The 16,944-nt window shown below is 41.8% G+C and overlaps 1 protein-coding gene across 4 annotated transcripts in view; it reads left to right on the top strand.

Moving 5' to 3' along the window:
- arhgap24 (Rho GTPase activating protein 24) overlaps positions 1 to 16,944 on the top strand; it is a 76,324-nt gene that overhangs the window by 58,271 nt on the left and 1,109 nt on the right. For 3 of the 4 annotated variants that reach the window (XM_086151985.1, XM_086151986.1, XM_086151987.1), the window contains 6 exons: positions 7,895 to 8,017; positions 13,080 to 13,287; positions 14,868 to 15,000; positions 15,134 to 15,207; positions 15,292 to 15,413; positions 15,675 to 16,839. In XM_086151985.1, coding sequence (XP_086008111.1) covers positions 7,895 to 8,017; positions 13,080 to 13,287; positions 14,868 to 15,000; positions 15,134 to 15,207; positions 15,292 to 15,413; positions 15,675 to 16,839 — 1,825 coding nt within the window. Of the gene's footprint in view, positions 1 to 5,721; positions 5,859 to 7,894; positions 8,018 to 13,079; positions 13,288 to 14,867; positions 15,001 to 15,133; positions 15,208 to 15,291; positions 15,414 to 15,674; positions 16,840 to 16,944 lie in introns of those variants that run through there. The other variant, XM_086151988.1, reaches the window with a different exon arrangement.

The following is a 16,944-nucleotide window of genomic DNA, read 5'->3' as shown; positions in this document are numbered from 1 at the left end:
CACTACTTTTACGTAAATCACCATATTATGACCTCTGTAGCAAAATAAGTGAGCGGAAGTAAAATTGGACATTACCCTTAAGTTTTAGTCATTCATATTGCAAACGTTTGATCGCCAAGCCGATTGCAGCACAAGCAGAAATACTAACCTGAAATCCCACACTGTCATTGTGTTTGGAGATGTTAACAAAGCACTGTGGTGTGAATGGGAGATTCAGTGTTTGCTTATGGGGTCGTGCCCTGTGCCAAACCCCTGGCCTTTTAAAGCCAGATCTTCAGAGAGGTCTGGCTATTGTTCCCATTACAGTGTTTCACAGAGAGAGAGAGCGAGAGAGCGAGAGAGAGAGGAAAGAGTCTATGTGTGTATGTGTGTGTGTGTGTGTGTGTGTGTGTGTGTGCGTGCGCGTGCATACACTCCCCTACCCCCTCTTCAACCCTCCCCTCTCTCCCTTTCTCTTTCACACCCTCTCAGCTGTGCTCACTCACTCATTCTCAGCCGGGCCAAAAAACTGGCAGGGCGACTCTCCAGTCAGGAACTCCCATCCTCAAGTTAACCCAGACACCCTGGACTCTACGAGCCATTCAGGAGTGTCTTTTTTCCGGATTAGGAGACACATAAGAGTGTGCAGAAGGTATGGAGGTTGTTCACCAGGCGATTCATACTGTACCTCAGTATGGATGTTCTGATCTTCTGCCTGCTCATTCAGGTAATGTTCTTTATGTCCACATTTTTAGTGGTGACCTTGCTTTTGAAGCCTATGTTGTTACCGTGTTCAATAGTTGTCATCAGCCTGGTGAGTGAAAAGTTTGCGGTGCAGACTGGCTTGTCACTGAGTGACTAACTTCCTGTTCGGTTAAAGGAATTTATGATGTGTGGACTTCTAGGAGGACTATCATTAGACACAATATTGAATCTCAACTTGCCCCTGCATGCAAACATGAACAGCCAAGAGACAGAGACAGACACCCCTGTATGATCCTTCAATTTCCCAACAACCGCACACACACACACACACACACACGTATACAGTCACACGTGCGCATACAAAATGTGGGGGAATTATGACACATATTTTGTCATCCAGAGCTAAGTGTGTTAGTTACAGTATTTGCATTGTTTTCTGTGCCAGCAGCAGCAACAGCTGTTTCCCCACGTTGGAAAACAGTTCAGTCCCAGTCAGGAAATATTCACATTTTTTAAAAGCGCCTCAATGTTTTTTTTGCCAGACTTTTTGTCATTTTAGGAGCTATTGCTATTTGGCTCTTCCTCCGTTATCTGCATTTAAGTGAGGTTTAACAGAACCGAAGGAAAGAAAAGCTGGATTTGCTTTGCATTAACTTAGGTTGAATATATTTTGCTCCTATGACAAGCTATATTTTCTGAAAAAAAGTTTTGACCAATTTTTCTGTGATATAATGGCAAAACATGAGTAAAGTTACAGACACCTGGGGCTCTGTTCAAAGTGCAAACAAGTTGTGTTTGCAGCAGGTGAACTTTCAGTGACATCCTGGATTCTTTGAACCAGGCTAAGCATCCAATGGCTGCAGGTTCATGCTAAAATAATGACAATATTATTATTTTCACATACAACTCTTTCAGAAAATACCAAAGACTTTTCTTCACATTCAAGTATTCTTCAGGTTGCTTTTCACCTGTCGTGTGACATACATTGTATGCACAAATTAGATCATATATTTTCTGGGATCATCCAAGGCAGCACAGTCCTACATTAGATTTAAAGTTCTGCATATGGTTTACAGGACACGCTTACTGAGGCAGAGATCTGAGCGAAGGATATCAGGGATCCAGGTATTTGTGAGCAATTACAGCACAGAGAGATCCTTTGTTGTCTCCCACCTGTTTGGAGCTATTAGTTAAAGACTGTTCTGCAGCTGGGCCCGGCCACTTATTAAGGTCTTTGGTCGCAACTGGAAGGAACAGTTGTTTGTAGTCAGCCCAGCTGTGATGAGGTATGCCCCGACTCAGAGACAGTCGCTTAAAATAACGGAAACAGACAATCAATTATGATTCAGCACCATGGGTTACATGAGAATACACAATTTTTGTAATGGGCTTTGTGTAATGGCGTGGGATACATGAGTTTTTAATGTACGGTCCAATTTAAAGTTACACAGGTGCAGGTTAACCACATTGAAATTTGCAAGGGTATACTGGATTTATAAACTTGCAAAGAATAGGCAACTCTTTTCCCGTAGATGAGATGGTTTACTGTCTCCGGTGTCTCCTTTTAAGTTTCTTTATCCTTTCTCTGATTCTTTATTAAGAGTCAAAAATGTATTTGCTACTTCCATAAGTCAAGTTCATATCATTTTTTAATCGAGTTTGGAACTCTCAGTGTGCCTGCATGCAAGCCAGCAGAAACAAAAGCCAGTTTTTATGAGCAGCTGGTGAGTTTTTTCTTCCGGGGAAGGGTTAATTGTGAGTAGAGGTGTGATAATTCTCAGGTAATGTATTGTTGGTTTGCAGGATCACATTGTTATAATGCCTGCAAGTCAAAAGATTTTATCCTCAGCAAATCAGTGATAAGCATGATTAAAATGGCTTTCTTCAAGGTTGTTTGTGACTTGAGTCATATATGTCTTAATCACACATTATATTTTAGGACAACTATTGATTTTATGAGGCTATTAAATTTGCAGAGGCATATCGTTTTATGGTTTTGTTATGACAGGGCACAATAACGGACGACTCTTCATTTGTTGTATTCCCTCACCCCCGGTCGCTTTCGAATACCGACTTTTACGATGCTTGATGACGCTTCAGCTATTTTGCCACACAGCCAGGTCATCATCAGAGTGTATTGGGATTGAATTTGAATCTTAGTCTGGTCTTCCTCAGCAGATTCCAGTATTCCATTGAGCATTAACTACTGCAACAGACTGTTTGTAATGAAGATGGGATGGGCAGATTGTTCTGTTTGTCATGCGTTTGCCACGACGGCAGGACAATCTTCTGTCTCTCCTAAGTTTAACTCAACAATTTTAGGTTAATTATAACCTATGATTTCTGCCTGATCTTCAGGACAGAGAAGAACTTAACATGTCCCTCTTTTGGATGTTTTTAGAAGAGCATGTTGTTAGTGGAAGTACTATTTAAAAGTTACTGTATATCATTTTCTGAACTTTTTCTTTTAAGTTCCAACTTTTCCAAGTGTGAAAAAAGGAATCTTGATCGGTCTGCTCTCTTCAATGTAAGCTGTCCTCCGGAGAAGAAGTTTGCACGCCTCTGAAGCTGACAACCATTCACCGCCGAGTTTATAAAAGTTTGGAGCAGTGTGCCGCAGCATGGTGAATTAGGGGAATTGTGACAGCTGACACGGTTGTCTCTTCAGGTAACATTGTTGTACAAGTGAAAATTGTCAACCGTCTCTGGTGGTGAACTCCTGCTAGGATTGGTCTCATTTAAGAGGTTTTTTTTTTTTTTTTTCAGAAACAGTGCCAGTCACTGATAAGCCAGTTGAGCTGGTGAAGAATAATACGTGAGTGCGGTTCGTTCAATCGTCCGACGAGAATCGAAAGTCATTTCTTTGCTTGCCGTACACAAAGAATTCACCCAGAGGTAGCAAAACTGTATTAAAATTTTCCTTATCAACATTAAAGTGTGTAAAAGACCAAGGGGTAAATGTTCGCTCTTACAAAGGATGCCGCTCTGGTTTCATCTGATGTTGGTTTTACTCGAATCAATGCTTGGCCTCCATCTGAGGTCAGGAGACAATGCTGGCCAATCTCTGGATGCTGCGTATCTGTACCAAACACAGGTATCCAAATATTTGTCGCAGTGAAAGCGTATTATGTCTGGCTTAAAACAGGCACCAGAGGGAACTATGCTGGGTGTGGATTCTTTCTTCAAGGAACCAAAGGAAATAGTGATGGTTTTTCACCGACTTTAAACAATATTATTTTGTTGTTGTTTCGTTCAATGATTAATTATTTAGGTCATGTGTTTCAGGCGTTTTGAATATGCAAATGCATTCTTTCACTTCACCGACATTTCTTATCTTCAAGTAACATTATACAGAAACCCAGTGGCCAAACAAGTGGAAACAGTTCTTCCGGCACATTTCTTAAAATGCCGCAGTGATCACAGGGCAAAAATAAAACAAACGCTCAGATTAAAAAAATTCTTTTGAAACAGGAACATAAGCAAGCAATCAGAAAACAAAACCAGATAAGGAGGCAAGTAATGAGCAATATAGTTCTCATTTATAGGAACAGCTTTCATACTTTTATATTAGTTTTTTTTTTTTTCCCTAAGGGAGTCTCCCAAGGGATCAATAAAGTTCTATCCTATCCCTATCCCTATAATATTTTGTTTGTTGAACTCATGTCCAGGATAGATAATTTTATTTCTAAAGCAATTGTCTAACTCAGACAGTGTGGAACCTGAGCCTGAGCATCCACAGGAAATGAAAGCAGGAACAGCAGTGTGCGGTCATAGCCATGGTATGCTGTATAATCCAGTTGCACGCTTGTTCGACAGCACCACAGGAAAATACACTATTTTCATGCAAATAACTGAAATAGAGTTTCCACAGTGAGGCAAACTGATTTTAACCGAGGACAGCAGCAGTTACAGGAATACCGGGAATCCCAATTACTTTGCATGACAGTCCTCATGAACATGGTGGTGGCTGGGTGGGGATGTCTGACATTGATGCCAATGTGGAGTCTGACCATCAAATGAGTCTGTTTCCAACAACAGTCCCATGAAACCTAATGAACAGCAGAACAAGCATTTCATGGCATTTATTTATGTTTGTCATTTCCTCAGATGAATTGTTAGCCTTTACTTTGCAAAGCAAATGACAGAGTCTGTGAATATTGAAGAGTATCATCTTGCAACATGTGAGGGAACACACATTTCCAATTTTTAGTCACTTGAAACTGAAAAAAAATGTGCGTTTTAACAAGAAAGTATTTTCCTCATCGTTTTTTCTTTATTCTATTTCAATCTCGATAACAAAAGTAATCATGCTATGCTTTATTTAAGGTTCACTCGACACTCAAGGGCACGTTACAAACGTATACATGTAAACAAATCTCAGATTTTTAAGAATAACAAAAAAAAAAGAAGAAAAAGGACAAAGTGGTTAAAGTTAAAATATGAAAATCACAGAGCAGATGGTCATTTTGTTTGAAACTTTTAATTTTCCCTAATGATATGATAATGTAACTCCTGAAGCCTTATGCTAATATGCTCAATTGTTTGTTTAGGTTTTCAATGTTGGTACTGTCATCTTGCCCTAACCTGTCCGGTATTTTGCCATAATGGAGAGCAAAATGTGAAGCGTGACCGTTCGCATTGTGATTAAGTGACTAAGTTTTCCTGCCTATAATGGCATAAAAGGTACATTTACCAAAGGAAGTAGGACTATTTATCTCCACTCCCGATTATCCATGCTAATCTGACCTATAACGCCATATTAGCTAGGCAATGGGACAATATGCAACGAGGATTTAAATTGGATAGTTTAGTGACTATAGTTTTGACGAATATTATTTCATCTATATTATATTTTTAACACCATTTGTTTTTAAAAATTAAAATCTAATTTAAACTGGTTTTACTCTTTGGTCACATTTGGAATAGCAGATGTGATCCCCTCCAAGTGTGGACCCATCCCCCTCCCCCCGTCCTCCTCCCCTCCGCACCTTGGACGAATTCCGCCGCTTATCGGAGTCCCTTTAGGACGCAGCTTGTTTTGAACGGAAAGTCTGGATGGGAATCTTTTTATTATTATTATTATCATCGTGTTTTTATTTATTTACCGTGAAACAACAGCCGGTTCCGCTGCCATGATGGACCGTTGGCACCGGCGAAGAGACGCGCGTCTACCGGTGAGTTCTCGGCTCCGTCGCTCCGCACGGTTTCGAAGCGTTTGATAGATAACGTCACACAAACTCGGTTTATTAAAGAAAATAAAGGTTGGAAAAGGGGTTAGTCTGTTAATTTGAAATCGAGGTTGCGATATAAAAAATGACACGGTTGGGGTTGGTTTGTGCCCGGGGGTGTGGTTGATCCATTTGTGGCAATTCATTTGTTTTAGCTATAAAAGTTGTTGTGTAGTTAGCTTAATTTTAGCAACGTGTACTGTTGTGGCTGGCAAAGCTAAAAGCTGCTGTTGTTAATGTCATATATCGGTAAAAAAAAAAAAAAAAAGATCTTTAAGCTAAGCTTGGTTAAGCTCTTTAATGAATATTCAAGAGTGGGATCAGACTCGTGAATCGTGAAATTGCTCTGTATTTCATTTGTTGTATTTTCACCAAGAGGGGGACAGCGCACAGTTTAAAAGGCAACGTCGAGATCAAGTCTGTTCAATCTCGTCTGGAAGATCAACGGAGAAAAAATATGCAAGAGTTTTCAAAAAATAAATTGGAAAAAATACGTTTATAACTACTAGTAGGTAAGACCGTGTCAAGATACTGCTGCATTTTGGAAATACAACGGTGTGTTACTTTTTAACTATACCATCAGATGTGTAGACTGATCCTGCAGCGTGCACATTGTGTGTGTGATATTTAAAGAAAATAGGACCACGAAGCTAAAAAAAAAAACAGCTTCTTTATGAGTTCTCTTTCAGAGAAAGCATGTTAAATGGGAGCAATGCCATTTGGGGCCAACATTGTGTGTTGTGAAGGGAGGAAACATTGTGGACGTGTTGGATGCCACACAGGCAAACACTGGCATCTGCTGCCTGCTAATGAGATCTCATAAAGTCTGACAGAGAGCATCAATCTCTGTGTCCAGGTTTTTACTCCAAACTGATCGACCCAGAAAACAATCAGCCATCACCTTCACGACGGCTGAGGGCTATCAGTGCTATTTTAAAAAACAAACTTCTATTTATCTTGAATGGACAGAATTCATAGTGTGAACTATTAGCTACTAACCAATTGCCTGGGTACTAATGGTCTTAGTTCGTAACAATCTGCCGGATGTATTTCAAACCAGAACTGCATTGATACTTGGTAGATTACGAGTCAATCTTTGGATCATTCGATTTTGACTTTGGTCAAAGTTGATATGTCTATCATTCAAAATCTCCTAACTGTGTTGTGTCTAGCCTGTGAGTTGGCTCCGGCTGTTATATCCCTTTTGCTGCTCATCCCTTGTCTGTGAAATTGAGTGAATCAGGCACATATCCTGGAGGAGGAACTGCTCAATCCTGTAAACTTCCTGCCCTGGTTTCTAGTTCCTTGTTGTGGTTGTCTAGTTCTTGATAAACAATAACTCCCGTAGTAACTTGTTTCTCTTGCAAAAGTTTCCCTAAAACAGCCTGATGTGGGCAGCTCTAAAGGTCAGCAAACACAGTCACTTGCATCAATAATGCATCTACAGCTGCATCCTTGTTGTAATGCTGTGACATGTTTAGTCTGTGTACTCCTCTAAAGCTGTATTTTACCAGTGAATGTTGAACTTTTATTTGTGCAATTGTTTCATTCAGATTGAGTGTCTGAAAGGCATCTTTTCTGGTTTGATTTTGCAGCGCTGTATGGAACCCCTAGCCACCAGTAGAGTCGTGTCTAATAGCATATACACTGCTGACCTGTAATATAAACATTTTTCTGGTTGTATGACTGGTTGAGGTAAACAGTGGCTTCCAAAAGAGCCGAATTTCATAGGAGATAACTGAATGTTATCTGACAAGGCACTGCATTATCCAATGTTCTTTTTCTTTTCCTTACGTCTTTTCCCTTCAGGGGCCGCCACAACAAATCAGCCTCCTCCATCAAACCCTATTCTCTGTATCCCCGCATTATCCAATGACATTTTAAATTTTGCAAAGCAATGTTCACGCATTTGTTAATTCCTAGTTGATTTTTGTGACTAATAAAATGCAATGTTAACCTTCTGTTTCACTCTCTGTGAACAGGGGGAGACAGAGAGCGGATGACAGCCAACCATGAAACCTACCTTCTTATGGCCAGTACCCAGAATGACATGGAGGACTGGGTTAAGACCATCCGCAGGGTCATCTGGGCACCTTTTGGCGGAGGTCAGTATATGAAACCCCATGACTGAGAACCCTATAATTTATTGATGTAAATGTATTTCCATGAATTGCTTAACCACAGGGGAAGAGCCTGAGTGTGTAAGTGATTTGTAAGTGTATTGTTGAGGTATTCTGTTTGATCTTTGCCTGGAGTGCATTTGGTTCAACACACAGGAAAAGGTATCCGGCACCGGAAGATTGCATCACAGATTCATGAGAACATAAAACAAATGATATACACAAGTGTAGTGTGTAAAACACGACAGGGTTGCAGATAAAATATGCTAAACGGTGAAAATATATTTTGGAAATGAGACTGTGAAGACAAAAGTTTACAGCGGAAAGTACCATTCAGTTGTATCATATCATGGGGTTTACATTCAGCGAATGATTGCTCATATTAGATGGGTGTGTTGTTAAGCTTCAAGAGAAAAATGTTTGTTTATTTTGTAAACTTTAAAAATGGTAAATGGGAACCATGTACTGATATACATAGGACTGCAAATATGAAATATGATGACTATCCATGTTTTTCCTATTAAGAGGTTTACAGATGGGTTTATTCAATTTGCTGACAAGTACATTCAAAGGATTTCCAAACAGTTTCTTTCCCATACCGTTACACTTGTCAGTTGTGATGGATTCCAAGTGTGGCTTTGCCACGATGACAACAGTGAAACAGCATTAGTGGTATTAATCTGCATCTTTCTTGTTTGGAGTACAAAGAAAGCCCCCGCATACAATCTACCGCAGTTTTAATTACTGTGCCACGGCGTCTGCACTTTCAAAGGACACAAGTTTGTTTAAGAAATTACTGGCTGTGCTTGCACCGATTTCCGAGGGTCTTCCCTGCTGCTGTGGCTTGTTACTGACTGTACCGGCAGTCGTTGGCCTACATTGCGTATGAACGGGGCACAAGTGCGGCATTTGTAACTGGACAGGCAGTCCGGGCTGCTCTCGGTGACACCGTGAATAGAGGAGGCTTAGCTGGCCCCTCTGTTTTCAGTGCAGGGAGTTTGATGTCTATTGCAGTTGACTGCTCTTCAAAAGGACGAGCCATTTGTCAAAGATGCCACGAGAAAGGTGGCTCCATGCTTTCTCTGTCCCCTCACACACACACACACACATATATAAGCAGAGAACACAGATAAAATCCGGGCTTCACATTTTGCAGTAGCAGCAGAGACTAACTGAGCCCCGATTGGCTGGACAGTGGAACTAAATATTCTGGATCCTGGTCAGAGAGTGACAGACAGACAGGGAGCTCCCTGGGTTTGGCCCACCGAAGAGCCTGGAGCCTCTCAGGGTTTGCTGTCATCCTGCTCCGATCGTCTGCTCTAATGTCGAATTAATCACTGGCCAGACTAATCTAAGAGCCGGACGGCCGAGTCTGAAATCAAACGCAATGTGCTGCAGTGGCCTCTCCCTCTGGATCTTTGGAGATTTGTTTCATGGTAATTACCAGTTTATTTGTAATTTCAAAAGGAGTTTACTTTTCACTTCAAGTTGTCACAGATGTTTTTGCTTCTTACTTACAGGCAGTGTGAATGAGTATGTTAAACTTTGCATCAAATCACTCTACGACATACGCTTATCTGCTTCGTCTCAGTAGCCGTGTAATATACACTCTCTTGTGAATTCCACACTTTTTCTCTCAAATAGCTGTGGTGGGATTGAGTGATGGCAGAAATCCAGATAGTCGTGTGTTCCTCTGACCAACCAGTGAGACACGTTCCTTCAGTGTATTTCGACCACAATTTATTTATTTACTTATTTATTTTTAACGTAGTCCGTCACATCAAGTTCACACAATTATATTTCTGGCATTCCCTGTTTAAATGTGGCTCCTGAAACTATTCAGAATGTATTTCTGCCACCACTTTAGAATTCAGGTTTAATTGGAGTGTTTATCTGCCCTCAGTCAGGGGTCAGAGCTCACAGAATTTACCCGTCACCTTAAATAGGTTGAAAAGAACCTAAAAGTTTTGAAATCTTCTTCACCTCAGGAAAGTTAGAGATGCTGAGATGCCAAGTGTTTGAGAAACACGAACTCACATAACCATCTCTTGCACTGTGTTTTATGCGTTTAATTTTGATGCAGTCCACTGTTATGGCCTGATTAGTTTTAACAAGTACAAGCTGACTTTCTTTCTGAGCATTTTTTTAACATATCTTCCAAATAAATTAATGAAATACAGTCTGGGGAGAGGGAGGGTTACATGCTGATGTTGTCTGTGAACACATGATTATCTCAACATGTTGAGAATAATCAATTTAATCAATTGATTGATTCATAAACTGAATAATTTGTACAAGAAACACACGGGTGTTGTGAGAAATTAGCTCTCGATTTTCAGAGGCAAATGAGAATGATGCTCCTCTCTGTGTTTACATTTGGGAATTAGACATCTTCCTCCCACTACTTAGCTTCGCAGATGAAATTGTTGCCTTTGCCATCCAGTCATGTTGACTCATCATTCAGCATGTCGTCCAAAAAAAAGTGATCATTTATGAGAAATTTGCAAAGCAAACAACCAAATTCACTTTTCTAAACAAACCAAATGGGCAATGGGGTGTCAATGCTGTATGTATAGTGTTTACAGCTAAACACAAAACAGACTGAAGTCAAATTGAAAACAACAAACTGTGATGACGACAACGCGATCTGAAATAGATGTCTCAAATATTCAAGAAAGTTCCCCTGAAAAAGATGTTTAGTGGTTTAGTGCTTTACGTCTGGACGGCTTTACAGATGCAGTGTTTTCAATAAGAAATAGTGAAGAGTTGTGAAATCCTCACGGCTATACAACATGAACACCTGTCTCCTCCTGTAAAGCCTGCTGTTTTGACTCATCCATGACCCCAACCTGACCTGATGTGGGCTTTCTTGCTATATATAGCTGTCATCACATTTCCACACTCGGTCTTGTCAGAAACATTGAAAGGGAATATAATTCAAAATGAGAAACGGTGAATTTGGTGTTTGGAGAAAGTTTCAAACTCCATTTTTCAAATGGAGGATTGTGTTCAACACAAGACTCCACTTTGGGGGCTACCTTGGTTAATGGTAGTGTTATTTTTAAATTTTGAATGATTGGTTGTCATGTATTTCATTAATACAAAGATGAAAAATGAAACCTTAAAACTTTCCAAGATTTTTTATTTTTTTTGCAATTAATTTTTCATTAGCAGGAAATATCCTAAAATTACTAAAATCTGCAGGAAACCTATTTTTGCCCGGATTGCTACTCAAGATAAAAACCAAAACAGTAAAAATCAGTAGCTTTTATTTTTATTTTGAATAGATCTAAAAGTGTGCATGTGTTTGTTCGTTTTATTTTCAACATATAGCCCCAGGTGTGTGTGTGTGTGTGTGCGCGTGTGTCATCACTGTGGTTTGACCCACTCCAACAGCAAACATATATATTTTCATAAGCTGGCTCACACACACATAGTAACATGTGAGCAGTGAAAACATTCCTAGCCTCATGACCAGAACGTCTGGAGCCATGACCTCATTTTCACTCAGCCATTTTTCATTTAGATTTTTGCTCCTTGCAAAACAATAGTTGACACTATTTACTCCAGCGGAGCCTGATTTATCTGCATTTTTTTCTTAAATCAGTTAAAGATTTGGACAGTGGATCATCAAATATTTCTTGGAAATTTTGACCCGTTGCTTCTTGTGTGTCTACTTTGGAATTTTGTAAAGACAGAAGCAGCTCTACCAGAGGAGAAAGGCAAGGCTTTGCTGTTAAGGACAGATTATTTACAGAGATCTTTTTCAATGAATCAATTTTGCTGTCTTATACTTTGAACATATTTTGCATGTTTATTTGCCGCCATTTTTTTCATTTGATGTCTTAAATGTATGGACTATTTTTGCAAAAAATGTTTGGATGCAGCAACTTTACATCCACTGTGACATCTTACCACGTGTTTATCAACTGGCGCTTCTTACGAAAACTCGCTAACTGTGTTGGTGTCAAGATCGGTGAGTATGCCATAAGTATGCCCTGACACCGTAATAATAAAATCAGTTTTCACATGGGCCAGCATTCACATGTACTCATCCCCCGGTCAATATGCTGTCGTTCTGGGTCGATAAAAAGGAAATGAGCTGACATTCATCAGATTTCTGTGTGATGTGACATGTCAATAAAAGTCCAAATTATATGAAATAAAGGTGCAAGCGCTCTAATAAGTATTCATTAGTGGTTTTGAAGCTTTTGTCTGCTGTCAAAATGCATAATAATCCTAGTGTGGTTCAGTCACACCACGTTTAAACGTGTGTCAATAGCCTCCGTCTGTATTTGGAAACCGGAAAAGTATGCAGATCCAAATCTCTCAGGAAGGCTGCTTTAATCCTCTCTTGTGTTGCATCCACATGAAACAGCTGCAAATGTAAATCTTTTTTTTTTTTCTTTTCTTTTCATTTTAAGGGCAAGAGGTGCTCAGGAAGTTAGAGATCTGATGATCAGACCAAGGCTTTGTGGGTGTATATACATATAAATTTTTTAGTTTGGACTATCTGGCCGGCCTTATCATAAATCTTTTTCCAACCGTTAAACACCCCTCTTTGATGTCTGTTAAGCTGTAGATGGTATGCTAATGTTTTAGTAAGGCTTTGAAAAATGCCCCTGTAAGTGCAGGAGTGTGATATATTTCAAAAGATAAAAGCTTTATTCACTATATCGCATATCAGCTATTAAACCGGGCTCTCAGTTGGGCTTCTTGTAGATGAAGTCACAGCTTGCTGCCTGTATTTCCCACCTGTTGTAAATTACCTCTGAAGGATTTTTTCAGCCAACCCTTCAAGAAATGAACACAACTACACTAACTTGGCTAAATAATGCGTTTGCTCTTTCAAATGGTGACTAAACTAGCTCAAGAAAGGTGCAGGTAATCTCTTCAGTGAAGGATGGTTTAATATTTGGAATGTCTTGGTTCTGATTTACTGGAAACTTTGGAGACTATGACCTGGAAAGCAGAGGTAGGTATCCCGCGAGAAATTTTATTTACTGCCACAACTGAAAACCAATAAGCGTGGTGTCCTGTGTTGCAGGGATCTTTGGACAGAAGTTGGAGGAAACTGTGCGGTATGAGCGTCGCTTCGGGAACAAACTTGCTCCCATGCTTGTAGAGCAATGTGTGGATTTTATTCGGCAGTGGGGTCTTCGGGAGGAGGGTCTCTTCAGACTGCCAGGACAGGCTAACCTGGTCAAAGAGCTGCAAGACGCCTTTGACTGTGGAGAAAAACCCTCCTTTGACTGGTAAGAATCTTTTTCGGCACATCGGACGTATAATTGTCACGATCAGCCTTTTTGACCCGGAACCCCAAGAACCGCTTCTCCGGCTTAGAAAAATAAGCAAAGACTATTTTCGATGAGATGAGTTCCATCTTGTCAAAATGTTAAATCAAAATGCTCATCGGTCTTTAATAGAGTAAGGCCTCAGCTATATTTGCACTGGAGGATTGGGATTTAGAAAGCAATATTCATAAGTGTGTTTGGGTGCAACGAAACATAAAGAGATCTGTTTATATGGATGTTAGATCTAAACTCACAAACCAAGCCTGGTCTACGGTGACTGTTGAATGGGCGCTGCTTTATAACGTGACAATAGTTTTTCCATTACCTGGGATGGCAGATAAATATGTCTGATGGATTGGAACAATTTCGCTCTCTTTTCATCTCCCTCCCTCACTTCTTCACTCCATTAGACATCCCCACATCTGCTCCAATATCTATAAATAATAAGGACTGTCAAGACCCCGGCTTTCACTTCCCGGAAATGCGCAATAATTGATCACGCTGAGAACAGCCGCTATCATTTCTGATACACGCTGACACTTCAGCCTAAATGCAATTCATTTTATGTTGTGGTGATAAAAACAACTTTACCCTGCTCCTTGACCCAGTGTGCTCAGCTCCTGCTCTACAAAGTCCTTCACCCTGTTCATTCACTTTAAAATCCTGCACCTCATTGCAAATTTTTAATCAAGTAATGACAATACTCCTGTGTCTCCCTCCCACTTTATACCCAGTGTTCCTACATTTTCCTTTCCTGGCCAAATAAATGTATTCCCTTCGAACGTCTTTTAAAAACAAGCAACAGCGAAAATAACAGCATACTCAGATAACTCACGTACAACCCGAGATTTAGCCGACATTTTAATAGGCCCATTTCCTGGGAGCCATTTTATAGCAGAGATAACACAGGTGTAATTTATAGATCAGGACACGGTCAGTGTCTCCCTGGGGTGTCAGGGTCATCCTCGCACCATTATTCAAGCACCGCTCCCCAAGCGCCGGTGAAAAGGTAAAATGTCACAGCACACAAAATCCATCAAGTCACAGAAGATATATTAAAGATATAAATCAATACACCGATGTGGCTGCGATAGGAAGTGAGCAACACGGGCCAAAATCGATAGGCAACCAGCTTCGACAGTATCAGACATGTAAAATTTCCGAGGCGAAATGATTCTTGAACCGCAGTAACAGCTACAGACAACAAGGTAAAGATATAACGAAACATCTGAAATACATTCCAGCATGTTCATTGAATTTCCGGTCCATTCGTTTTCAAGAAGTTCCCGCAATTTCAGAAAGCTGTTCCATTTTGGGGTACAGAGGTATTTCTATAACAGGAGAAAACAAGTTGAGGGAAGACCGAAGAAGTGCAAAGTTCTAGAGAGTTTGGAAGTTAAGCGTCGCAATGGACGAAAGCCCCCCATTTCCTGTCACTTCTGGAGCGTCGGCCTCACCCTCCTCCTGTCCAGCCCCAGCAGGCTGTAACATTCTTGTCTTCACGACGCCACAATAAACACTCCCTCGTCGTTTCTCTGCAGCAACACCGACGTGCACACAGTAGCTTCGCTACTGAAGCTGTACCTCAGAGAGCTGCCCGAGCCCGTCATCCCCTTCCACAAGTATGAAGTGTTCCTGGCCTGCACCAAGCTCCACGGAAAGGATGATGAAATGGTAAGAAAGACAATTTGGCAAGCATTTTGCTCACACCTTGCCCCTTTTGGTAAGTGTGGGTGTGTGATGAGCCGTAACTTGCAGAGTGATAGAAGGAGTGATTGCTCTGGAGTGAAGTGCCCATTTTGTCCAGGGTATGAAGGAGTTAAAAAAGCTCGTGGAAAGTCTACCTCCAGTGAATTACAACCTTCTCAAGTACATCTGCAGGTATTCACTCATTCTTAAAGGGGACAGAATTTTGACATAGCTTTGACATTATCAGCAGCGAAACAGTGTTTTTCTCTTTCCCAGATTTCTGGATGAGGTCCAGTCTTATTCAGGAGTGAATAAAATGAGCGTCCAGAACTTGGCCACGGTGTTTGGGCCAAATATCTTGAGGCCAAAGGTTGAGGATCCGGTCGCAATTATGGAAGGTTTGTGTTGGAGCAGCATGAAGATTATTTCAGAGTGAAACTGAAATTAAACAGATGATGATGATGATGACTATAACATTTTAGTTGAATTCCTTTCACATTTGAATGCTTTTAAAATGGCATGAATGCACCCTCGACCTCAGGGCCCTCACAGTTACTCGAATAGCTTTGTCGATATTGCCGCAAAATAATAGATAATACAATGTGCAATGTAAAACTACTTGTACGGAATAAAGCATGCGCATGGTTTCCTGTTTACAGGTACAGTCCTGGTACAGCAGCTCATGGCTGTTTTGATTGGCCAACACGACGTGCTATTCCCTCAGAATGAGGACAGCCCCACTGCCCTGGAGCTCACCAACAACAACAACATTGAGTTACCACGGCGACAAGCCACCACAGCTACCTCCGCCATCACTACAGTATCTCAGAATACCGAAAATAACAACACGCATGTGGCACGGCAGTGTGTTTGGGAAACCCCCGAGCATCGGCATCACGACGACAACGGCAGCTCCCCGCGCTCGCTCAGCCCCCGGAACGGCGTGATAGGACGGTTCGACATAACTCGCAGTCCACCCCTGACCGTTAAAAAAAACCCGGCGTTCAGCAAAGGCAGCGGGATCGTTACGAACGGCTCCTTCAGCTCCTCCTCCCCGTGCTCCGACCCCAGCCAAGAGAAGAGTCAGACCTTGACGGGAGTCGGAAGTTTGCCGGGACATCGGAGCGGGACGCTCAAAGGCTTGGGCACAAAAATGGGCACGAGCGGCGTGACGAGCGGAAGCGGCACCGGAGGGAGCGGGAGCGGCGTCGTTCGCATGGGCATCTCCGGCACCGACGGAAGTGTCAACAGCCGCAACGGTCTTTGGCCGCAAAACGGATGCGTCATGTTGCGGGAGAACAATAAAACACGCGAGTGCCCCAACGGGGAGCCAACATCCAATCAGAATCGTCTGTCTACGTACGACAACGTGCATTTGAACCACCAGAACCTGCAGCAGCACAACCAGATCAGCACCACGTGTCTGAACAGCAGCTGCGAGGACAAGCAGAGCGTGGACAGCGCCACCTGGTCCACCTCCTCCTGCGAGATCTCCCTCCCCGACAACTCCACTTCCTGCCGCTCCTCCACCACCACCTGCCCCGAGCAGGATTTTTACGGAGGTCACTTCGAAGAGCTCGACGGACAACCCCAAGATCACGAGCGTCCGCAGTCGGATGGAGGCGGTGACGGGGAGGGCAGAAATAGGAGCAGAGAAGCCGGGGGAGACGGAGCGGGGAGGAGCAGCAGGGACAGCGGTGATAATAGTAACGGATTCTCTGTCGCTAATGGACCCGGCAGCCACAGCGCCCTGCACAGCTTAGTGGCCAGTCTCAAACAGGAGATGCACAAGCAGAAGCTGGAGTACGAGGCCAGAATAAAAAGGTTGGTTTCCTGCGTGAGACATCCAGCTTGAGGAAATATTGGAGAAATTTAACGGAAACAAATGAAAATCACTACATGACATTACATTACATTGCATTTGGCAGA

Source organism: Fistularia commersonii, chromosome 9 (assembly GCF_037954325.1).
Source record: "Fistularia commersonii isolate RoL2024-O1a breed Wild chromosome 9, RoL_Fcom_v1.0, whole genome shotgun sequence".
Lineage (NCBI taxonomy): Eukaryota > Metazoa > Chordata > Actinopteri > Syngnathiformes > Fistulariidae > Fistularia > Fistularia commersonii.
Note: the sequence above shows the minus strand (reverse complement) of the source record. Positions and strands in the feature narration are given on the sequence as shown.